We start from the raw sequence: 24,950 nt of genomic DNA, 5'->3' as shown, positions 1-24,950 counted from the left end.
AGCTTTATTTCTGTGGATGAAAGTATGTTTAGGAGCTTTGAAGCCTTATTGCTGAGCATTTCATGGACAAACTTAGGCTCTTCAGTCTCAGATGTTCAGTCACGTCACGAATGTTGAGTGTAGGTGAGGGCTGTACGGGTTTATACTGTCATAAAAGACACTTGTGGTCACAGGAACATTTTATCGACCCTGAGAGAAAGTGCAAACACCGATGCAGCTTAAATCCGGGAAAACACGTGGGGCGCAAAAAAAACAAAACAAATGAGAGAGGTGATTGGTACACCTTTTATTTTTTAGGAGACAGGATGGCTCAGTTGGCTATGACCCAGCAACCTTCTGGGCTTAACAGAAAATAAACATGAAGAGTATAAATAGCATGATGGGACAACTAAAAGCAGCCAGATGTTTTTATGTTGAGGCTTGTGGTTCTGTATATTTCGAGTGGATGAGAATAGGCTTTCGGTTACAATGATTTAGTTCAGTGCTTCTCAAATGGTCTAGGCCTCAGGACCAAGCCGGTAGCCAGAAATACATTTTGTGGAGAGTTCAGCCACCCTCCCAACAGGTCCCCCTCGGTAGATTTTGGCAGTTGGAGGGGGTCCCCCATGTAGATTTTGCTGACCAAGGGGCTAAAAAAAATTTTGCGGGGGTTCCTAAATTTTACTACCTGGCTGCCTGCCTGATCGGAAACAACAATTCTGAGGAGGATTGAAACCCATCATTTTACTACATGCCTGCTCAAGACCCACATTATTCCTTGGTCTTGACCCAAATTTGTCGACTGCAGAGGGTGACGACAACTCGTGCCCCGCCAGTTGAGAAACACTGACTTAGACGACAGTGTGGTTTGGTGTGTGCCTGGATGCCAGGGTGGGACTGGCAGTCCTATTGGCTGGTGCTGCATGCAGGTGGATCCAGTCCAGGTAGTTGGACACCCGAGTGTATATCCCATAATTCCCTGGCTGGGCGCAGCCTTTCCCCCAGCTGACGATTCCCAGCAGGAACGAAGTGTTCAGGTAGCGGGTCACCAGGGGGCCGCCGCTGTCGCCCTTGCAGGAGTCCTGCCTACCCTCGAAGTAACCGGCACAGAACATGTTGATGGTGAGCTTGACCCCGCTCTTCTCCACGCACTCGGCGGTGCGGATGCGGGGCACCTGCAGCTGCCGCAGGACCTGCGACGTAGGCCCGTGTTCGCTGCGGCGGCCCCAGCCGCTGACTGTGTGCAGCGTGACGGCCCACAGCTCACGCTCGGCCATCTCACGCCGCGGCAGGCACACGGGCACGGCGTAGGGCGAGAGCACGATGGGCGCGCGCAGGCGCAGCAGGGCTATGTCGTTGTCTGACGTCTTCGCGTTGTAGTGCTGGTGCTTCACGATCTCTGCCACCTGAATGACCTGCTCTGAGCCCTCCGTCTTCTCCAGGTCGTGCTCCCCTGCGTGACATGCAGATCGCAGGCTCAAAATTCAAATCCCACCACCATTAGCTCTGTACGTTAAACTCACAAGAGTTTTCTCTGGTTTCCACCCACAGACTAAAGACATTCAGTCATGTAACCAATATCTCAAAATGACCCTTAGTATGTGACTGTTTGTCCTGCAGTGCACTGGCATCCTGTGATGGCAGGATTTGTGTTTGTGTTCGTTATGGAACATGGTTGCTTATAAAGTTATTGTGGAACCTTAAATTGCTCAGGCAGACGCTGCTCAGTTATCTCATGGAAATCCAGAAAATATTATGTTGGATTGTGCAATATGTCTTCCTGCACAATCACAGACATCTGCAGCATACCTACAACCACCTTAAGGTACTTGGCCTCTTTGTTCTCCAGGCAGTGGGTGGCTGTGAGGACCCAGTCGGGCTTGTAGATTATCCCACCACAGAAGCCCTTGTCAGCATACATCAGCAGAACCTGGAGAAAACAGAAAGAAGACAACACAATGCAATAGCTTCTGTAAAGCTTCTGCCCAGCTAGTCACTGGGGGGGATATCTGGTAGGAGTGTTAACAAACTAAGTAAAAAAACAATCCTGTACTAATTCCACCATATCGAGTTCATTTACAGAAGAGCCAGAGACGGTGTCCCACTGTATCCCAGGTAAATTAAAATCACCCATAACCATCACATTATTTTTATTACTCATAATCCTGATATCGTCATATAACATTCCGCTTTCCTCTGCAGCTACATTAGCTGCTCTATAACAAACACCGACCGATTTGAGTTTTTAAGCATCCAGTTTTATCCATACAACTTCTGTACTTTTATTTTTATCAGTGAGCTCCCTTGACTGCAAGTTTTCTTTTACGTATACTGCAACCCCACCTCCCTTCTTGCCTATCCGGTCTCTACAGAACGTGTAACCATCCATATTATATTCTTCTCCATCACTGTCACTCATCCATGTTTCTGTTATTCCTATAATGTCATAAGAGTCTGATGAAATTAAAGCCTCTAAATCATGAATGTTGTTTCTAATACTCCTAGCGTTGAAATACAGACCACAAAGGGTCTGATTCACATGCAGTGCCAAATCAGACGGGGAAGTAGTGACTCCTCCACCTGCCAGGGACAGTGACCCCTCGGGCACACGGTCCCTCCAACGATCCTGCCGAGGGATTTTCCGTGGTGGTCCCCATTCGCTTCATCATTCTGCAGGACCGGGACCTTCCCACAGGGAAACTTCTCTGCAGAAGAAAGCGTGAGAGACTGACATGGCAGCCACAACCCACACTAACACATCAGCCCCCTCCGAGTCCCAGCGAAAGCCGCGTTGTTCTGAAGCCCGTTACCTTGCGAGAGGCAGTGCTGTCTGTCCACGTCCAGGGCGTAACCATCGGCGCAGGAGCAGCGGCGCTCACCGTCAGCCTCTTGGCAGAAATGCTCACACCCGCCATTACGGTGCAGGCAGTTATCCGGTGTTTCTTTGAACACTAGAGGAAGAGGAGGAGGGGAGAGGAACATGGCAACACCGTGATGCCAAGGCTGAAGGTGAATCCTCGTTATGCAGTTTGAGGGATGAGGCATGATCTGGAATCCATGGTAGCGACATCATAGCCAATGAAGGCAGAACCGAGCCGACAGGAAATGGGTGGAGAAACCTGCGCAATACAGGGGTGGGGCCACAGGACACTGGCTCCAGCTGAAAGCTGATTGGCTCCCCAAGTGCTCCCTCCCTTGTCATTCACTGATTCAAAACTTATCACAAATGATATGGTTGCCCCTCCCTAGAATCGCTCCAGAGAAATTTTCATTCACCAAATTCTATCCGCAGAAATGAGACTGACATTCGTAACATTACCCAATTCACAGTTTCGCCCACTGAAAGGTGGAATGCAGAAGCACGTGTAGGATGATCCTGATTGGCTGGTGCAGGTTCCGTTGTTTTGACATGGGTTGGAATGGCAGTGATCTTGAACTGTACACAGAGAACATAGTCCCAAGATATCAGTGACAGATAACCGAGGTCATCTGTACTGAATAGGCAGTTTAGATTGGAGGCTAGGAGAGAGTTCCGCTGCTCACCATTGTAAGTCTTCCAAAACTCTTCCTGTAGGAAGAAAAAAGGAAATAAAAATGACAATTTCCATGTACTCTCCTGCTTCTAGAGGTTTTCCTAACCCTAACCCTAGCAGACACAAGGAAGCTCACTTGAGGTCAGATTGTAGTTTTATTTCAAAACATGCATTTGTTAAACAACAAAAACAGAATATCTTGTCTAATTGATGGATACAGTTGTCCAATCAGTAATGGAGCACACAGAGTTTCTGATCTTACCGTAGCTTGCTCGTGTTCGAAGGTCTCCCTCGCCTCCTCATATGAGCATTTCTCCTCCAGGCACTCCCGCTCCAGGTTCCCCATCTTCAACTCCTCGAACCAGCCGGAGTTGGCCCTCTTAAATCGCTGCAGGAGATGGTGGGCCTCATGCCGGCCAAGGAACACTAGCCGGAGACCAAGGTGAGCTCAGCAAGGAGCTAGAGATAAACACTCCGCACCGGCAGTTCATGCAAATGTGTAACCGGCTGCAGAACCATCAGATGATGGCCTATTAATTGTAGTCTATTATAACAATGGAGCTATGGAACCATGGAAGAATTCAATTTTACTAGGAATTTTGAAAAGCAATTCATCTTCCAACATGCTATCATACCGCTGTCACACAAATGCATGATCAACCAGCCAAGCATGGACATAAGGTCAAAATGCGACTGCGAAACAAAAACGTGAGTAAAAATTTGCTGGCATCGTAATCGCATCAGAATCAAGCCCCCACCCAGACAGACCACAATCCTGCCATTCTGGGGTCTCCCAGGCAGCCATGGGGGGATTTATTACCTGCAGCAGGACGGGAGACGCAGACAGCGAGTGAGAGACAGAGGAGCTGCAGCCACATGGTGAATACTGCTGGATCTCTCACAGTACCCTGGATCTCCTTTCTGGGGTCCAAAGTCCGGGGACCCCCTCCCCCATTCCCGTGGTCACATGACCCTAAAGGCCCACGGTCACTCTGAGCAGCTCACCTCTCTAACACAGAGGATTTATTTCGTAAAAGACACTTCATGTCACATGCCAGGATTTAGCCCAGAGATTCAGAAGTTCCTTTTGGGATCAACAAAGTCAATCTTAACCTTGATCATTTTTGTTTATGCACAAAATATGAAACCTTCCAACAAGCAAAACACCCAGTACTACTGAATAATTACCATACATTAAAATTGAACTATATATATAAAAGTTGAAAATAAAATTCCTTTATTTAGTGGTGATATCAGTTATGGCAAATTATTATTTCTACAGTTGACACCCAAATTCCTTTTGTGATACAAAGCAGTAGCTCAGAAAAGACAACGTACCCTTGAATGACATGAATCTATATTGTTTGCGTGTGTATGGTTATAGAAGTACAGCTTACACACATCTGAGGTACACTACAGTAATTCATGATGACACCAGGGGTCCTTCAGGGATCGGCGCCCCCCACAGGTGAATCTGGAAGAGACCCCCCCACAAGCCACTACACCCCACCCACCCCAGAAGACTAGCAGAGCCTCTTTACCATTGGTTATGCCACAACTTGAATAGATTAACTGAAACTACCCACTAACATCTGTCTGGAATCTTCTAGAGAAGGTAAATAGAAGACGGATAAACCGGGGCCAATCTACGAGCTGGTGTGGTGACCCTGAGCCTGAGGAGAGCTCACGATGCCATCGATCCAGTTTAGGTAGTTCGCGACTCGTGTGTAGATGCCGTAAAAGCCAGACTGGGCACAGCCCTTGCCCCAGCTGACAATGCCGCTCAGGAACCAGGTGTTCTTGTAGCGGGTGACAAGGGGCCCGCCACTGTCGCCCTGGCAGGAGTCCTGCTCGCCCTCCAGGAAGCCAGCGCACAGCATGTTGGGAGTGAGTGTGAGGTTGGTCTGCTGTTGACACTCCTGCAGGGTGACCCGTGGCACCTCCAGGCGCTGCAGCACCTGCGCCTCGGGGCCGGACTGAGACATTTTCCCCCAGCCGCTCACAACGGACGTGCGCATGGACGCCAACGTCACCCTGATGAAACTGCCCCCCTGTGGTGGGACACACACAGGCAGGACGAACTGGCCGATCTCCACAGCCCTGGAGAGCTGCAGGAGGGCGATGTCGTTGTCCGACGACACGTGGTCGTAGTTCGGGTGGATGGTGACCTTTGCCACCCCCCTCGCCTGCTCTGTGCCCTCTTCCACAAAGCGGATGTGTTCACCTGATCAGACAGACATGTGACTCGACATTGAACGCTGACTCAACTGTCATTGGCAGTGGCAAGTTGGGACAGGACTTACCCAGCGTCACCCGCAACCTTGACGGGTTGGCGCGCCACACGCAGTGGGCAGCCGTCAGGACCCACGTGGCGTCCAGGAGGATGCCTCCACACATGTACTCGCCGTTGTACTCCAGCAAGGCCTGGCGTGTCGGCGGCACATATTAAACCCACATCTTTACAACAATCACCGTTAAAAACGACAGCAGACTTTAAAAACAGAATACAGGTCTATCTATGACGTCTAGCTATGAGGGCTTGCTTTGTTTTGAATGAGCGCCAGAGAAAAGGATCAGTATTATTAATACAGGACCGATTGGGTCTTTTGAGAAGACATTCAAAGCAAAGTGGGTAATATTTCAAAATAAGGATTGCTGGGCTGATTCTGGAATGATGTTTTTCCTGATCATATATGTTAGCCTGTGGTTTAGGCACCAGATCACTCAATATCCGGGCTAAAAAAAGCTGGATGTTTTAAAAAAAAACAAAAAAAAACAGAAAAACACAACAATAACACACCTGAAACGACAGTGAGGTCTTCATAATCAAAACTTAAACCCACCTGCCAAGGACACTCCCCCTTGGGGCAAACCTGGCCTCTCACAATTCTTGGGCTAAAAGCCTCAGTCACCCTGCCACAGGGAAAGGCAACTTGGGAGGATAAAGAGAGAGAAGATGAAAGAGCCAAAACAAAAAAAACAAAAACAAAACGGGATGCACTCAGACAAGATGAAGGGGGTGAGAAAGGGCCAGACCACCAGCCTGATTACAGAGGGGTCCATGCATGTGCGAAGTATCCGGACGTCGATCGGACACCTTGCTCCACGCAGCTGGCGCTGTCGTTGGCCAGAGCGTACCCCGCGGCACAGCGGCACTGCGGCGGCGAGTCGGGAACGTCGGCACAGAAGTGCTCACAGCCGCCATTCCTGTACAGGCAACCGAACGACGTCCTCTCAGCTGCAACAACAGGGAGCCCTACACTGGCGCGAGATCAGTCGTCACATTTAAAAGTGCACCCTACCCGGGAAGGTGAACTATAATACTATTACATTAAATGCGGCTAGTTAGATTATTGATTCACTTCACAGATCAACGCACAGAAATGTATCCATCCATCCATTTTCCAACCCGCTTATCCTTCTGGGTTGCGGGGGGTCCGGAGCCTATCCGGGAGCCTACAGGCACGAGGCGGGGAACAACCCAGGACGGGGGGCCAGCCCATCGCAGGGCACACTCACACACCATTCACTCACACATGCACACCTATGGGCAATTTAGTAACTCCAATTAAACTCAGCATGGCTTTGGACTGTGGGGGGAAACCGGAGTACCTGGAGGAAACCCCACGACGACATGGGGAGAACATGCAAACTCCACACACATGTAACCCAGGTCACAGAAATGTATGTTTATTGCTAATCAGACTACTGGAATGCCCTGTGAGGGCCCAGTCATCCAGAGGGTTGTCTGACTCTAGCCTCGGGCTTCCAGAGTACATTCAGTCACGTGGTCTAAACGTCATTTGCCAATTGGAAGCTCTCAGGATGAAAGAAAATATCTGCCATTGTTTTCCCAAGGGAGGGTCGTTGACATCGAGAGACACTGTTTCTTCACTGGGGGAGACCTGCCCCACCCACACCTACGTGCAGGGATATGTTCTCGCAACACCCTGAGAGCATCTTCATTCCCCCCCTCCCCGCTGTCCTTACCCAGCTGGCAATCTTTCCCCTCAAAGCCATGGGGGCAAATACAGGTGTACGACTTGGTCTGGTCCATACAGGTCCCTCCATTATGACAGGGAGCAGATTCACACTCGTCCTCCTCTGAAGAAGGAAGGTAGAAAAAGCCAGAACCACATGACACTGATCACAGAGGCCATAAATGCCAGTCTATGTCACTCACATTTAACTCACTCACTGTGTAATATGGGAAACAAAGTGTTGGATACATTTACTACTGTATTTATTTTATCTATTAAAATACATCAATCAGCCACAACATTAAAACCCCATGCCTAATATTGTGTTGGCCTCCCTCGTCCCATCAGACCAGCTGTGGCCTGTCGATGGATGGACTCCACAAGACCTCTGAAGGTGTCCTGTGGTATCTGACACCAAGACGTTAGCAGCAGATCCTTTACGTCCTGTAAGATGCGAGGTGGAGCCTCCATGGATCGGACTTGTTTATCCAGCACATCCCACAGATGCTGGATAAGATAGTGACCCAGGGAGTTTGGAGGACAAGTCAACACCTTGAACTCTTTTTCCATGTTCCTCAAACTATTCCTGAATAATTTTTGCAGTGTGGCAGGGTGAGTTATCCCGCTGAAAAAGGCCACTGCCATCTGTGAGTGCAGTTGCCACTGATATAACTGTGTACTCGGTCTGCAACTATGTTTAGGTAGGAGGTTTGTGTCAAAGTAACATCCACATGAATGCCAGGACCCAAGGTTTCCCAGCAGAACATTGTCCAGAGCATCACACTGCCTCTGCCAGTTTGTCTTCTTCACATAGTGCTTCCTGGTGCCATCTCCTCCCCAGGTAAATGACGCACACATACCCAGTCCATACGATGTAAGAGAAAATGTGACTCATCAGACGAAGCTACTGTCTTCCAGTTCTGGTCCAGTTCTGATGCTTACATGCCCATTTTAGGTGCTTTCGGTGTTGACAGGGGTCAGCATGGGCTCTCTGACCAGACTGAGGCTATGCAGCCCTGTACGCAGCAAGCTGTGATGCACTTTGTGTTCTAAGACCTTTCCATCATAACCTGCATTAACTTTTTCAGTAACTTTTTCAGTTCGGTATGCAAGGGCTCATATTAAGTACAATCGAGAAACTTTAATTGAAAACCTAAGCTGAGCTAAATATATGGAATATTATTTAGCAATTCATAACGCACAGAGAATGTAATCATTAGGACTCTATAAGAAGCTGATGTAAACTGTGCAGAGTGACTTTGTAACCAATTACTGCTGTGCACAATGTGACGAAAAGCAAGTATGAATGAGCACCTTGTGTTGGCTTAGAAGTTTCTGTATCTGTTAGCTATTTTGTTAGCTTTTGATGCATGAATATGTACTTTATTAGTGCTGCAGCTTATCACTATGTTAAAGGGCAAATATATTATTAACCCTCTAGCCAGACAATGTGCAACAAGCAGAAGCTGCCAAGGTTTGTTACTGAAGGAAGGGATTCGCCTGAGTTCATCAAAAGTTTACGGCTGGATATTTAAAAAAACCAACTAGAGATGGTCATGCCAACATTATGTTCAGCCGAGGGACCAAACAGTAAAAGAGATGATTGACAAACTTATCACCTAGGAGTGTGGATCAAGGGAGATCCACGATGGTGAATGGTTGAGGGAATGATGATGCTTAAGTGACGAGGTATTGTTACACAAAAAGAAAATGTTTAAAAAGTGGTGTAAAACAGTATTGGACACATTTGTAAGTGTCCGGCCTTGGTTGTAACTTCATTGTTGCAATAAAGACTGAATCTGAAGATCTACACAAGCGGCTCCTGACTCCTGATTGGCGGGGAAGAAAAAAACCACAACAAAAAAACTGAGGCAACTGTGAAAAAGGCAGAGCAGCAGCTGAACTTCATCAGGCTGCTGAAGAAGGCCGGACTCAGACGTCAGCCCCTCACACAGGCCTATAGAGGACTCAGACGTCAGCCCCTCACACAGGCCTACAGAGGACTCAGACGTCAGCCCCTCACACAGGCCCATAGAGGACTCAGACGTCAGCCCCTCACACAGGCCCATAGAGGACTCAGACGTCAGCCCCTCACACAGGCCTACAGAGGACTCAGACGTCAGCCCCTCACACAGGCCTACAGAGGACTCAGACGTCAGCCCCTCACACAGGCCTATAGAGGACTCAGACGTCAGCCCCTCACACAGGCCTACGGGGGACTCAGACGACAGCCCCTCACACAGGCCCATGGAGGACTCAGACGTCAGCCCCTCACACAGGCCCATAGAGGACTCAGACGTCAGCTCCTCACACAGGCCTATAGAGGACTCAGACGTCAGCCCCTCACATAGGCCTATAGAGGACTCAGACGTCAGCCCCTCACACAGGCCTATAGAGGACTCAGACGTCAGCCCCTCACACAGGCCCATGGAGGACTCAGACATCAGCCCCTCACACAGGCCCATAGAGGACTCAGACGTCAGCCCCTCACACAGGCCTACAGAGGACTCAGACGTCAGCCCCTCACACAGGCCTATAGAGGACTCAGACGTCAGCCCCTCACACAGGCCCATAGAGGACTCAGACGTCAGCCCCTCACACAGGCCTATAGAGGACTCGGACGTCAGCCCCTCACACAGGCCTATAGAGGACTCGTTGAAAGTATCCTTACCAGCGGCATCACTGTGTGATTTGGAAATACCACACAGGCCGAGAGGAAATCCCTGCAGCGAGTTGTAAAAACCGCGGAGAGGATCATAGGCTCCGACCTCCCCTCTTTGGACACATTATATACACAGTGCTCTAGGAGGAAAGCTCAGGGCTCAGGTCATACTCAGTGATCAACATCACCCAGTATTCTGCCTGTTCAGGAGGAAGAACTTAGGGTAGAACCTAAGACACCACAGGTCAGAGAGCATCACCACCTACAGCACGATTCTACAACAGCTTTTTCCCAGCCACAGTTAGACTGATTTCTGTGAAATAATTCACTCATCCACCCAGGCCATGCACTCTGTATCCTGTATCTGCATCTGAACACAGTGTGTATCTATTTACTCCGTCCTGCAATTAGTGTGTTTGCGGCTTTTATTATTTATATTTTTTATATTATGTTATTTTATGTGTTTAAAAACTGTCTCTTCTCCTCTGTCTCTCTATTTTATAAAAATAACTAGTGTTACAGTAGCCTCTCCTGTGGGATCAGATCAGAAAGGCTCCCCACGTGCATCAATGAGCCTTGGGTGCCCATGATCCTGTTGTGGTTCACCAGTTGGCCTTCCTTGGACCACTTTTGGTTGGTACTGACCACTGCATACTGGGAAACCCCCACAAGACCAGTTGTTTCGGAGATGCTCTGACTCAGTCGTCTAGCCATCACAATTAGCCCATGTCAAAGTCACACAGATCCTTACACTTGCCCATTTTCCCAGCTTCCAACACATCAACCTCAAGAACTGCCTGTGCCCTTGTCTCATATATAATGGCACCCTTGACAGGTGCCATTGTAACAATATAATCAATGTTATTCACTTCACAAGTCAGTGGTTTTAATATTATGGCTGATCAGTCTAATGGTTGTACATTATACATTAACTTTCCAGCTACCTGTTGGTACACCAATTTAAAAAGCTGATTTATGGTAAGCACTTAAAGAAAATGGAATTAAGTCACTTTAAAGGGTACCTGAATAATTCCTCCAGAACTCTTCCTGTAAAACAAACACATGATGTGAAACAAATATATGACCACATAGGTATGAAAATTCTAATTATCTTTTACTGTGGCGTATTAAACATCACTTGCTAACAAATCAGTTCTAAATTTCTAAATTATTATTATATAAATATCCCCAGTGTATCCTAGGTATCTGTTTTGTTTTTAGTGTTTGTAACCAGGAAGCCGAAATCCTGAAACTTTTTTCATCTATAAAACCAATAGTTGTGAAACGGGCTGTTCTCTTCCCCATATCGGAAAAGCATCTCCTCGTAATGGTTTTATTTTCTGCTCACCAGATTCTCGGGGACAATTAAGATTTCCCGTGCCTCCTCGTAGCTGCATTTCTCCTCCAGACACTCCCTCTCCAGATCGCCCTGCTTCAGTTCCTCCATGATGGAATTTGCCCGTTTGCCTCTTTGCAGGAGCAGCTGATTGGCCTCCGGCGCGTTCAGGAACACTGCACTCGTCCAAAATAAAAATGTTAGAAAGTCTCCGTCAGGTATACAGTGAACCAGTGAGAGATGTGACACTATGCGAGATTCAGACATGATCCCAGGAATATCACTCTGGAATAACCGCGTCGGACTCACCCCCCGGAATCCCACTGCTGGCCTGGATGTAGATTAGAAATAGGAGCAGGTGGCCGATTTTTACTTTAGGAGGCTCCATTATTACGGTTCATGTAGAGGCTCCGAGGATCCCTGTGAACAAAGTTCAGTTTGCTTGTGACGGGCTAACACCCCCACCTTCCCCCATCCAAACATACGGATTTCATTACTGACAGGGAAGCAAACTTTTTGTGTAATTCGGGCCTGGCATCGCTGACCTCCTGTTCTATCACAACTCTACCAAAGGGGGGCACTGTTTGCGTATGTTGTTGTGTCAGGAGAGTACAACGCACTGTGTCTTCCTTAATTACATGCCTGAGCATTATAAGTATTTTGATTGACATAAATACAGAAAACATCAAACAGACAAACTAATGAAACGTACTTCAGTTACAAAATGAGACGATAGTCGAAAAATGATCTTAGGGTATGCTATAAATATATTTCCAATGTAATATAATGTTAACACAGATAATACCAAAATTTTAAATAAATTGAAAGTAGACGAAAACAAAACATGCCAAAAGTGTGAACGGGGAATTCCAGCGAAGAATTATCTTTAGTGGACAGAAGGTGGCGCTATCCAAATTCCAGCTGGGTTTCACGGTGTTATACACAAAGAAGAAGAAGGCGACGCTGCCGACGCGCGCAGTGGATGTTGATTCATTAGTCTTCTTGTTGGGTAGTGTAATGATTTTGAGATGTTTTTATTGAAATTACAAAGGGCAATGGGTTTTGTTTAAATCTGGACATTGACCAGTATTTCTTAATAAGGAAATGTTACTTTGTAGCGTTGCACTTGTATTTAATACATTCGCTTTGTCACACTGAAAGTGTGACTCGGGACTAAACTCATTTTTAAAAACCACTGAAGGTTAAATAAAACCGAGATATAACTGTTTACAAACTAAGAATGCCTTTACCTTTGTAATATTTAATGACTCGAGAGGAATGCCTTAACGCCTGTAGTTGTTAAAACGATGACTAAAGCTCGAGTCGGCAGAGTTTCATTCTTAAATTCGCGTTTCTGACCTCGTATGTATTTTTAAAGTCATATTTCTGTGTCCGAAGAATATTGCAAGTGATGAAAATGGAATTTGAGTCGCCTGAAGTCGGTGAGAAACCATTTATCTCTTGCTTGCGTTTTGTGCTTGCAGCCTTTGCAGAAGCGGCAATTCTCCATGCATTGTGGAAGTGCGTGCCTTTATTTACAGTGTGGGTGATGCTTCCTTTGCTTTGATTTCAGCGAAGGCGAAGGAGTTCTGGAGACGCGTAAATGTAGATCACGTGTTCAGTGAGCTGACCGGGTATTTAAACAAAATGAGGGACATGATTAAAAGCGACGCCGCCACGGACAGAGGTACGGAGCTGCGTCGTGCCGTGCCTTCATCACAGCGCTCATTCTTACTGCACTCGTATATATGGTGCGTTATTTCTGATCTTTCAGAGTACGTCTGGAGCATGACTATGGTGGTAGAATCACAAATCCTACCATTGGACAATGAAATTGAAGAAGTAATTATCAACTCAGGTGAGTCAGTCATGCCTGCTGTTCTGCTTGAAATCTCGACTATTACAATTGTAATATACAGACATCCCACCTTAGGGATAATGATTTCATGGAGACAGAAAAGGGACTCCTGTTAGGGAGGGATGCTTGGCTGGTATTATGGTAATACTGTATACATACTGCCGATTGGGGAGGAGGGGCAAAATTTGCTGACCGGGGCTAGAGAGTGGTGGTGGAATTTAGGACAAGGTTGCAGCGGTACGACTTATTGCCAGATGATTTTACCACTGCTGAATAGCGGAACGACAAATTTCTGGGACATTGCACATCATTTGCGGGTGTCAGGGAGCTGCTCTTGGTTTGCAGAAGACTCCTGTAACTTCTGGGAGAAGTGGGATGTCTGAATATAAGTTATGAGCCTTCAGTCTTTGTGCCTGTAGAGACTTTGTGTCTTCCTGCTTCAGTGCGGTGATGCTGGTTGATCATGTTTGTATGACCAGCACTGCACTGCATGCTTTAACCCAGATATGCTGCCTGCATCTCCCACCCAAATTGACTGCAGTCTGCCAACTGTGAAGGAGGGAGCAGAGAGCGAGTGTGAGGCTGGCAACCTGAAGCTGGAGTGGAGCTCAAGGTTTGCTTCCTGTTAGGAACTAAAGGCCAGATTTTATGGACTGTCTGCTTATGTGTGAGTGGCTTGTTGTTAAACATGTGTCTTTAATCACCACTCTCCCTTTTTATTCTTCCTTGCTGTGATTGGACAGGATGAAGGGGGAGGAGTTTGGTTCAGACACTCATCTTGTGCCGGCCTTCCCTCCATTTAGCGAGGACCCAACTGGCTTTATCATCGCACCCCTGGCTGTCCAATCCCCTTTCCACCCCCATGACTGTACCCGGGCCTGCCTACCCAACCTCCCCCCCAACATTGACCTTTTCCTGGGGGACAACCCCCTCAAGGTGCCCATCTTGTGCCAGTTCCAGCGGCTGAACGCCATGCCGGATGAGTCAGAGGCGGCCGAGCCAGACGTGGTGTACAAGGCCCCGTGCGGGAGGGCCATGCGGGGCCCCGACGATGTCCTGCACTTCCTGCGCGAGACGTGCAGTGATGGCATCCTGCGTTTAGATAACTTCAGCTTCAGTAGTTCCGTCCTGCTGGCGAGGAGCTGCGATCTCGAGGTGGGCGGGCTTCTGGAGGCGGACCTGAGCAAGGGGGCGGAGCTGACAGCGGTCCAGCTGTACAATGAGGTGGACGGCGAGCGTCCAGCAGACTTCCGTTACAGGAAGGACCGCTGGCCGCATGGCTGCTTCGTGGGCCCCACCCCGACCTACTCCGCCTGCTGCGACTGCAAGGACGGCTGTGTGGACGTGGCCACCTGCGACTGCCTGCGACTCACCCTCCGCTCTGGTGAGGCAGCGGCTCTGGGGCATGCAGGCATGCCGGTCCCGTACACTCACAGACGGCTGCTGAACCCGGTGCCCTCAGGGTAAGAGCTACCGTGTGCCGCAGCATTTCTGATTTTCTGTCTGTGCTCATACTGTGATCCCTGAGTTTATTTGCCTGATCAGTGTTTCTCAGTCCAGTCATCAGGGACCCCAAGACAGGCCACATTTTTGCACTCTCTCATCTCCCAGCACAGCCAATCAGAAATACCGAATACCTGGAACTGGCATGTTGGGAGTTGGGAGGGAGCAAAAATGATACTGTCTAGAGGTACCAAAGGACTGGGTTGAGAAACGCTTTGCTAGATAATTTATGTTTAGTTTTATTTTTTATTTTTTAATTGGCGGAAGAAATTTCATTAAATTTGTTTGCTGATGGTTGTGAGATTTTTATTTCTTAATTTCAGGATTCTTATATGTAATGATGTGTATTTGTAATAATTTGTGTTTCAGTTGAATGAGAATTATACTGATATAGAGCCAGTGCGCATGTCCATTAGCATGCGTGAATACATGCTCTTTTAGGGTGACGCATCTGCACTGTGTGTGAGCAGGATCTACGAGTGTGGTCCGTGGTGTGGCTGCGATTCGGACCGCTGCCAGAACCACCTAGTGCAGGACGGCTTGCGTGTCCGTCTGCAGGTGTTCCGCACCCAAGACCGCGGCTGGGGCGTGCGCTGCCGTGACGACCTGGACTCGGGCACCTTCGTCTGTACATACGCCGGTGCGTGTGTATGCATGTGGCTCCTTAGCTTTTAGCTGCCTGTAGCTCAGTGGTTCTCAAACTACGGTACCCATACCACTGGTGGTTCATGAGCTCCCTCTAGTGGTACATAGAGGTATCTCCTTTTATGATGTCATAATGGTGGCATGTGTATCATTTTCTGAGGCGGTGCTCTGTGTAAAAAGTTTGCAGACCACTGATGTAGGTAACTTGGGGCTCCTCCTCCTCCAGGGATACTCTGGGCCGGGCCCACAGCCAGCTCCTTTCCCTCTAAGCGGAAAAGGGAGGAGCTGCCCTCAGATGACGAGGTGGAGGTGATAGAGGAATGGAAGGTGCCCCCTGAAGAATTCGGGACACAGCTGGATGCCTCCTGCCCGGCCTCCCCCAACTCACACGTGCCCATGATCCAGGGCCCCGCGAGCCTGTCGCCACTAGTTCTGGACGAGGAGTCAAGAAAGGTCAGTTTTTAGTTTCTCACGCTCTGAAATCTCTACCCAAGCTTCCTTAGGAAAAAACCCACTTCTTCAACAGAGAAGGTCGACGGAAGTCAAAATCATGACTAATGAATATTCCTGCTAAATCTGAACTGTGCATGAAACTATCCATCAGTCAGAAGCATGGAGCAGCAGTGAGCATCCCTGACTGAACTCTGCCAGATCAGCCCAATATGGCACTCAAACCTTGGTTCTGTCCCAACCCCATTTGCCCATGACTAATATGAACTTGTAAATGGCATTTGACCATGTCAGTATCCTTGAAACACAAAATATACCTCAAAAATAGATTTCTGACATCATAAAAGTTTTTAACATCCAATCTGTAAAAATGATAGGGTGATAATATTGGCAACTCAATCACAGTCCATATGGCACATTGTGCTTGCATATGGCTATACCCTGAACATAAAGAAGCAGAGCCCTCTCTACGTTTCAGGTGACGGATAAAGGTACAAGAACCAGTCCTGGGAAGGGGGAGCTAAAGGAGACCGGGGTCTCCCCCACACCCTGTGCTGTGCACAGAGATGAAGATGCAGGCCGATGCAAAGGATTGTGGGAGGACTCTGAGGAACACCTGTTTTACATGGATGCAACAGAGGAGGGGAACGTCGCCAGGTTCTTAAATGTAGGTGAATATCGCAAGAACACTCCAGGATTGTCCTCACTGTGTCATGACTGTCACTTGTACTGCTCTCAAACCTGCCACATAAGCTCAGGAGTTAGGGATCTGAGTCTGCATTGTGGATATCAATCCCGTGATTGTCAGCGTAATCCTTTGACCGTTGAGTCAAAGGCACTTATCCCTTCCAGGACTACCAGGGATGCTAAATAAACATCTGACTGGCCCTCTGTCTTATTCCCTCCCTTCGGTTTTCCAGCACAGCTGCCAGCCCAATCTCTTTGTCCAGAACGTCTTCATTGAGTCTCACAAGCGCACCTATCCCACCGTGGCCTTCTTCACTTGCAGGTCTGACTTACTCTACCTTACTCTAGCTACCGCTGTAATTAGGGTACTGGGAAGCATTCAGGCCGCTCGGCCGCGTCCATAAACCACCGAGTTGACAGCTTCACGACTCGCTCTTTCCCTCCGTCTTTTGCAGAGAGGTGAAGGCAGGGACGGAGCTGACCTGGAAGTATTCGTATAAGCCGGGGAGCCTACCAGAGCAGGAAGTGCCCTGCCAGTGCGGGAGCAAGAGCTGTCAAGGTGCCATCATCTGACAAGCTGCAGCTGTCACGGAAATGGATAAACAGGAGGCGCAGAAGAGATGGCAGCGGTGGCATGGGCGTGCCCACAAGCCAAAGGGAGAGGAGCACAACATGTTCTGATTGGCCCCGCCCATCCCTGGACTCCAGAGGTTACGCACGGTGGAGATGGAACTCCCTGCAGACGCAGAGAAATGCGGGATCGGCCTTCTTTCGATTTTGAAGTTGTACTGTAGCCTGCATCTTGTTACTTTGTGGCGTTAATAAAATGTATTTTATTAAGTTATTAACTGCAGTAGCAGTAATGATTATAAAATCAGTGCAATGATGGTTAGCTAAATGGCGCGTTTATTATTTTCTCCGTATGACTCCATAAAGAGGAAACTTTTGGGAATTAATGCAACTTTGTGAATAAACTCGTAATATCTATTAATTTCTTTTTAGCCGCTATAGATATTTAGAGATATAAGTAATTATTACCCATCCATTAGATGAGGTTAAATCTGTTATGCTTTGTATATAAATTTGAATATTAACGTTAATAATTACATTTAATATCCTAACCTGGACTCTATACTGGTATGCAACAGTATTACAAACTGTAAATGAGGATTGAAAATGCAATGACCTGTTGCTGTTACATTATTGGGAAAATTAATATTTCCAGGTTAATGTTAAAAAACTATTTGCTATATATACTGAAAAAAAACTAAAAGCAAGGAGAACGAAAAAGAAAGGATGTGCGTGTAACCGCGTCCTTACGGGCCTGAGACGGCTGTCCTCGCTTGAGTTGCCGTGGTGGTAAAGCCGTTCATTTTGGGCGAAGAAGCGAAACGCAAGACTATGAGAATTTAAATGCAAATTCATCAGATAAGTGATATTTGTCGGTAAATTGTTTCTCCGTTATTCCCGGAGGTTAGACCAGCGGACTTATTAGCGGGAGGGACGTGCCGTTGAGCCCCGCCCATAAACGTCACGGCCGACGACCCGCCTACATAAAGGCGCTACGTAAACAAACCCCGCACAACTGTCCAAAGGGGGAGCTCCAAAATGACAGCTTGGGCCGTATTTCTCTTGGTTTTCTGGGTTTACCCGGGCTACCTGCAGGACATCCCTCCGCGGGACGACGTCGCAAGGGTGGCCCGGTTCGTCGCCAACCAGTGCGGCTGGGCGTCCATGGCGACTATCTCCTCGCGCGACCCGGTGAAGGGGCAACCTTTCTCCAACACCTTCTCCGTGAGCGACGGTCCGCTCGGCTCCGGTACCGGCGTGCCGTACATGTACCTGACCCGCTTGGAGATCTCGGTGCAGGACCTGCAGGTACCGCTGCAGACATGACTTGCTGCTCTGCCCTTGCTCTGATCACCTTTTAATTTGAAATATCAGGATGTCGTTCCAGACATAATCGCCAGAAGGGGGCGTTGCTGGCCTTTGCTAAAGTCTTTATTTCGGTCTGGGGAAATATTTATCTCAATAAAGAGTATTATGAAATATTATTTAATATTATAATACATCATCCATTTTGTGGGTATGGTTAACCGTGCACGGTTAAACGTGCTTTTTATCAGCTCTCAGCACATCGTGTGCTGTACAGCCAGATAAGAGAATAGCTAGGCAACCAGTCCTGTCATGTGAGTTTTTGCTTGGTGCTGAGTTGCATAACCTGTAAAGTCTTATGGAAGTTACATTATGGTTCAAAAACCAAAGAAGCTGCCTGTTTCACTTCTCCAGTAGGCAGAGAGCAAGTTGGTGTTCATGTGTGTCTGAGAGAGAGAGAGAGAGACTGTGGGGGTGAGTTTGAGGTCACTGTATGGTTCCTCTCTCTATCAGGTTAACTCCCAGGCTTCTCTGTCCATGTCTCTGGCTCAAACGGACTTCTGCAGAAAGTATGCCTATGACCCGCAGAGCCCATTGTGTGCCCACATCATCTTCTCTGGATCGGTGGTGGAGGTCTGAGTTCTCTATCTCTTATCTCATAGGAACCCTCTCACACCTTCACACAGCCTGCCTGCACAGAGCTGAAGGTCACATGCCTCTGATCCAGTGTGGTCAGGTTAAGGCAGTGTTTACCAACCCAGTCCTCGAGGAATCCTGGACAATCCACGTTTTTGCTCCCTCCCAGCTCCCAGCCAATCAGGAACACCAAATACCTGGTACAGGTGCACTGGGAGATGAGAGGAAGCAAAAACGTGGACTGTCCAGGGTTCCCCGAGGACTGGGTTGGGAAACACTGGATTAAGGCATCACTAGTGTATGAAATCACCAGGAAGATGTAGGGTCCTGCTCTTGGGAAGAAATCAGCAGTAGCCAGTGGTGGATTAACATGAATGTGAAAGTGATGAATTGTCACTCCATACATTTTCCTCCATACATTTTTTATAAAGACTGATTCTGTATAACAGACTATGCATAACAGAAAATAAACAATTACTTCTAAAAAATAATCATAATAAAACTAAATGGCCAATAGGGGCCCCCTTATCACTCTGGGCCCCTAGGCAAGCCTGTTAATAAATCTCATCCTGCTGGTGTAATGTGTTGATCTTTTCCTACCAAATAGGAAAAATGTCTACTTAATGTACTTTAGTAAACATAAGTCGTTTTTTTGTGTGCATAATTAGATTGGTGTAATCTCTCTTTACCACATGTATAATTCAGTAGAAATGAGAGACAGGGTGAGTTAAAATCTGCTCTGTGATGTGTGTATTTCTTAACAGGTTGCCGTATGGTTGCTATTTTGATGGTAATTCTTGAATTCCTGGATGTTGGTTCTGAATTGCTAAGGTCTTGTCTGCGTGGCTGCGTTCAGGTAAATGACACAGAGGCAGTGGTGGCGAAAAATGCCCTGTTTCTTCGACACCCGGAGATGGCAGACTGGCCTTCTGACCATGACTGGTTCTTCGCGAAGATGAACATCACTCAGGTGTGGGTCCTTGACTACTTTGGAGGGGTGAAGACCGTCACCCCAGAGGATTACTATAATGCGAAGCCCTACAAGCTCCACCTGGGTAAGTCCGCGATGAAATGTCCATTAAGGTTTTGTGACAATATTCAGTTGTGGTCAGAAGTTTACTTTCACTCATCAGGGGCATGAATGTCATATTCATTTTGAGCTTTTAAAGATTTATTTGAACTGTTCTTTTTCCAGGGTGAATGATTATACAACATTCATTTTCAATGATTTGTAAAAACAAGAATTCTGTGAACAAGTTTGAACCTATCTGTAATCCACACAGGGTCAAAATTATACATACAGGTTCAAATATATACAGTACATGTATTCACCTAAATCTTTTAATAAGTGGTGCTGAAGGTTCCAGAATGGCCAAGGCCTATTGACTTCTCGTTGGTGATCATGATTGACTGCAGCTGGTAGTTTCTCTTTGCCAGCATAAAAAGGATTTGCTTGACAGCACTCATTGGATTGACTATACTCAGAACAATGGGAAAGTCCAAGGAACTCAGTGAAGGTCTGAGAAGGAGAGTTTACACAAGTTGGGAAAGTCTTTTGGAGCCATTTCTAAACAACTGCAAATTCCAAGATCATCAGTTCACACGATTATACGTAAGTACAAGTTATTCGGATGTGTCACCACTTTGCCATGGTCTGGAAGAAAACCCAAACTTTCACCCTCGGATGAAAGGAAATTCGTTAGGATGTTCAGGAACAACCCAGGAATCACCAAGGCTCAGGGTTGCCATGAACTGGAAACTGATGGAACATCAGTGTCACTGTCCACAGTGAAGCAAGTTTCACATCTCCATAGATAAGAGGGTGCCGACCAAGAAAGAAGCATCTGCTTCAACCTCGACTGAAATTTGCAGCTGCCCACATGGGCAAACCAAATGTCTGGAGAAAAGTTTTGTGGTCGGATTGAGCTATTTGGCCACAATGACAAGAGGTGTGTTTGGAGGAGTGAAGGTCAACCATAGTGATGGAAGCATCATGCTTTGGGGCTGTTTCACTGCCAGTGGTACTGATGCATTGCATAAAGTGGATGGAATAATGAAGGAGGACTACTTCCAAATTCTTCAACTTCTCCTCAGATTAACAGCTAGACAGTTGAATCTTGGACACAATTGGGTGTTCCAGCAGGACAATGATCCCATTCACACATCAAAACTGGTTTTGGAATGGATAAAGCTGGCTAACATTAAGCTTCTGGAATGGCCTTCCCAAAGCCCCGACCTCAACCCAATTGAAAATTTGCAGACAATGCTTAAAAGCCGGGTCCGTGCCAGGAAACCAACCAGTTTAAATTCTGCCAAGAAGAGTCGTCAAATATCCAGCCAGAATTATGCCAGAAGCTTCTTGATAGCTACAATAGTGATGGTCGAGGTGCAACTTACTAAGGGACATTTAACCAAATATTAGAGGGGGTGTATGTATATATTTGAGCATGCATGTAAAATTTTGACCCTGTGTAGATTGCAGAAAATTGAAAATATATTCAAACCTGTGCACTCAATTCTTGTTTTTAAAAATCATTGAAGATGTATGTTGTATAATCATTCACCCTGGAAACAGAACGGTTCAAATAAATCATTAAAAGCCTTAAAGTAATGTCATTCATACCCCTGATGAGTGTATGTAAACTTCTGATCACAACTGTAAATCATAATGCTTTATAGCAAAGTGAAGTCTTGGTTGTTTGAATCTCAGAATCCTTCCCAGTTAAAATTATATATATTTTTTTGCAGGGTTTCATGACTGAAAGGTGTGGCAGAGGAGATTCTTGGAGCTTCAGCCTTTTGGTACTGAAAGTGGCATGATGCCATAAAATGATACTCTGCTGCATTTCTTACACATTTTTAAAACATTAGAAAGTTCCAGAAGCTTATTTGTTAAATCAGTATTTCATTTAAAAATTGCTTTGACAGGGGAAGAGGCCTTTTGGAGAAATTACATGATTTATCTGGAGTCAAAACCACTGCACTGGACTGGCTTTGGTTCTGTTTCCATGGTAACTGATCCATAACTGTGCCTACACACCATTCAGTTATGGGAATCCTTGATTGGCTCCTTTGTTTGGAGTATTTGATGTCATCCTGTCACTGTTCCATTTGCTCTATTTCCTTTAAAGATTTACCTTTAGTGAAGGGGCCTCTTCCCGATGTTGTGCCTTAACTTTTGCTTAATAAAGTAATTTTTGGATACCCTAGTGTACCAATTTGTTTTTGCATTAAATCGAATCAAACTTTATCAAATGCACAGCAGTACAAGAAAACAGCAGTAGATGCAGGTAATGAAATGTGTCCCTGAGATTTCCCTATAGTAAATGAGACATGTAAAAAGAAAATATTTAGAACAGTAAAAATACTTTTACAATAACTGAAATGTGTAAGTGGTCTGTAATAATAGTCCGATCTGCTATTGAGTAGCCTCACTGCCTGAGGGTAGAATCTGCTGTGGGGCCTATTGTCTGTGCTCCCAAGCCATTTCTCTGGCTGCATTTCTGCAAATGTAGGTGGGATTTCGTCAGAATTTATGGTCTCCTCAATAGTAAGAAGTACAAGCAGATACACAATTTTCCATCATGCAGTACCAATGGGGAGATATCAGATCGGTCCCAGATTCATGCTACAGCATGATAATGACCCCAAACATACAACCAATGTCAAAAACTATCTTCATGGTAGAGAAGGTTTAAAAATAGATGTTATAGCCCCCACAGAGCCCCGATCTCAACATCAGTCGGGCAGTCTGGGATTACAGAAAGTGACTGAAGCAATTGAGAAAGTCCAAATCCACACAACTGTGGTTCATTCTCCTAGATGATTGGAACTATCTACCTATCAAATTCCTTCAAAAACTGAGCAAGTGTAACAAGAAGTGATGTTTTAAAGACAAAAGGTGGTTGCACCAAATGTTAATTGGATTGAGGTGTGTTTTCTTCACTTTGTATGTAATTGACTGATAAATAAAAACTGTTCATGACACTTTTTGAAAGCGTCATCACTTTACATCATTTCCGCAAGGTTCTAAAACTTTTGCACACTACTGTATATGAATTATGCATGAAAATTGAATATTTTCACCGGTATCTTTCCCATTCTCGCAGATATTTTCTAAGGTGCCGCTATATGTAACTGACCTCAAGTGCTTATCCCCTTGAACCGCTAGAGGGCGTATTATGTAGTATTAGGTGCTGTTTATTAGAATTGCGCAATAGAATAGTACTAACAGCTTGATTACTGATTTTTATTTAATGTAAAATATTTTATTTGAATTGTCTATGTATTTAAAATTTTGACTCACTGTTAACGGCATTTCCCATTGTTAAATGTTATCAAGTATCTTCTAAATGAGATGCATGAAATTTCTCATGTGTACAAGATTAAATTCATTCAGATCTGTTAAACGATTAGGGCACTTCTTCAGATAAATGAAGAACAGTCGTGTTTTTTATTACGAGAAATAGATAGTTCTTTCTTTTCTATTGTGCACTTGACGTCCTGACCAGATCGAGTGCCATCCGCCCCCACGCATCAGCCCCGGGGTATTGCGTCTAGTTAATCAGGACGCTGTTCATTTGTCATTTACCAGACCACATCAGAGGGTTTGACCTGGTTATGCCGCATCTCAGACGGCACACAGGTGGTCCCCATCCGCTCTCTACATTTTGGTACATGCTGGCATGATTTGTTCGCATCGTCTCATGTTGGCACGGTCTCTCTGTGCCCCCCGATAGACAGACTCTCAATGGAGGCCTATTGTTTTTATGGTTTCAAATGTGCATCATCAGACGAAAGCCGCTGATGTTCTTATTAATGGAGATTTAAATCTGTATACTTTCCGACGTCTTTGAACTTGTCATCCTGACTTTACGTACTTTGCATTATCTTGTTTATGTGCTCTGGGAAATACAAGAGACATCAATTTATTACGCCTTTTAAATCCTGTTATACTGCGCTTTTATATTGCTCGATGAATGGCAGCGGGTTTTTCATACGTGATTCTTGGTATAGGAAAACACGAATTAGCCTTATTTTCTGGAAAAAGATTATTAGCATTTATTTCACTTAATGTGATATTTCACCATTGCCTGTCCATCGATCGCCTTGATAAGTTAGACATATTTTGTATAGGCCTACATTTCTAAGATGGAACCTGTGTCTATGTCTGTCACTGAAAATGTGTATCGAAGACATTTTGGATTCTGTAATATATTCCTACACCCCTTTCCCCTCTGCATAATATATAAACTTAATACAAGGCCATCAGTATTATATCCCGTATTTTAAAATTAATTGTATTAAAAATCTGTATGAGAAATGGTATTTACAAACAAGTGACAACATTAATATTGCGCCTTTCACGTATTAGAGAGTGAAGACGGGAAGACAGTTTGCTTGAGGTTAACGGCCCAACGCAGCTGTCTGAAGTCCAACTATGGGCCGCTTAACTAAATAAGCAATTATGAAATATGACCGTGAAAAAGGAAGACAATATTCTGTACTTTTCTCCAAATTCTTGCACGTCTTTTTGCACAGTCACAAACGAGCACTGCATTTATGAAATCTACAGAGGGTTAAAAGAAAAAGTTAGACTCTCTTGTGTGCTGCCAAGAAATGCAAATTGTCAGCACGTATCATTAATTAACCTGTATATATGGCTGAAAATTAAGCTCGCCTGAGGCGGATAATTGAGACGAAGGCTGAGTACAAAAAACTGAATGCTAACACACTGGCGACTTGAAAAATGCTTGTCGGACTATTTTATTTATTTGTTTGTAATTAATGTATGTAATTGGAGTTA

At 46.0% G+C, this 24,950-nt stretch overlaps 4 protein-coding genes across 7 annotated transcripts; 2 read left to right on the top strand and 2 right to left on the bottom strand.

The window, feature by feature from the left end:
- Window positions 1-271: 271 nt before the first annotated feature.
- LOC111855725 (coagulation factor VII-like) lies at window positions 272-4,571 on the bottom strand. Its single transcript, XM_023834984.2, has 8 exons — window positions 4,333-4,571; window positions 3,775-3,938; window positions 3,523-3,547; window positions 3,299-3,415; window positions 2,790-2,930; window positions 2,560-2,684; window positions 1,789-1,909; window positions 272-1,432 (listed from the first exon to the last, which is right to left on the bottom strand). Exons 1-8 carry the CDS (start codon window positions 4,388-4,390, stop codon window positions 831-833), a joined length of 1,353 nt encoding a protein of 450 aa, XP_023690752.1. The 5' UTR covers window positions 4,391-4,571; the 3' UTR covers window positions 272-830.
- A 155-nt stretch (window positions 4,572-4,726) lies between these two features.
- On the bottom strand, window positions 4,727-18,039 carry LOC111855729 (coagulation factor VII-like). Its single transcript, XM_023835006.2, has 9 exons — window positions 17,954-18,039; window positions 11,800-11,910; window positions 11,503-11,666; window positions 11,177-11,201; window positions 7,503-7,616; window positions 6,610-6,750; window positions 6,356-6,444; window positions 5,816-5,936; window positions 4,727-5,736 (listed from the first exon to the last, which is right to left on the bottom strand). Exons 2-9 carry the CDS (start codon window positions 11,876-11,878, stop codon window positions 5,159-5,161), a joined length of 1,311 nt encoding a protein of 436 aa, XP_023690774.1. The 5' UTR covers window positions 11,879-11,910; window positions 17,954-18,039; the 3' UTR covers window positions 4,727-5,158.
- Window positions 12,357-17,477, top strand: setdb2 (SET domain bifurcated histone lysine methyltransferase 2). 4 transcript variants are annotated; one of them, XM_023834954.2, is made up of 11 exons: window positions 12,357-12,498; window positions 12,889-12,932; window positions 13,064-13,177; window positions 13,265-13,348; window positions 13,853-13,961; window positions 14,092-14,811; window positions 15,322-15,491; window positions 15,723-15,949; window positions 16,425-16,613; window positions 16,867-16,955; window positions 17,089-17,477. In XM_023834954.2, the coding sequence occupies exons 2-11, from the start codon at window positions 12,902-12,904 to the stop codon at window positions 17,204-17,206; spliced, it is 1,851 nt and encodes a 616-aa protein (XP_023690722.1). In that variant the 5' UTR covers window positions 12,357-12,498; window positions 12,889-12,901; the 3' UTR covers window positions 17,207-17,477. The 4 variants fall into 4 exon arrangements, with proteins under 4 accessions (XP_023690722.1, XP_072573949.1, XP_023690737.1 ...); XM_072717848.1 differs by having other exon boundaries at window positions 12,869-12,932; XM_023834969.2 differs by lacking the exon at window positions 12,357-12,498 and having other exon boundaries at window positions 12,508-12,932; window positions 16,872-16,955.
- Window positions 18,040-18,241: 202 nt separating the features above from the next.
- LOC111855737 (protein CREG1-like) lies at window positions 18,242-22,348 on the top strand. The gene is made up of 4 exons (XM_023835021.2): window positions 18,242-18,511; window positions 19,022-19,141; window positions 20,001-20,199; window positions 21,893-22,348. The coding sequence occupies exons 1-4, from the start codon at window positions 18,242-18,244 to the stop codon at window positions 21,904-21,906; spliced, it is 603 nt and encodes a 200-aa protein (XP_023690789.1). The 3' UTR covers window positions 21,907-22,348.
- Window positions 22,349-24,950: the final 2,602 nt, after the last annotated feature.

Source organism: Paramormyrops kingsleyae, chromosome 1, assembly GCF_048594095.1.
Source record: "Paramormyrops kingsleyae isolate MSU_618 chromosome 1, PKINGS_0.4, whole genome shotgun sequence".
Taxonomy (NCBI): Eukaryota; Metazoa; Chordata; class Actinopteri; order Osteoglossiformes; family Mormyridae; genus Paramormyrops; species Paramormyrops kingsleyae.
Note: the sequence above shows the minus strand (reverse complement) of the source record. Positions and strands in the feature narration are given on the sequence as shown.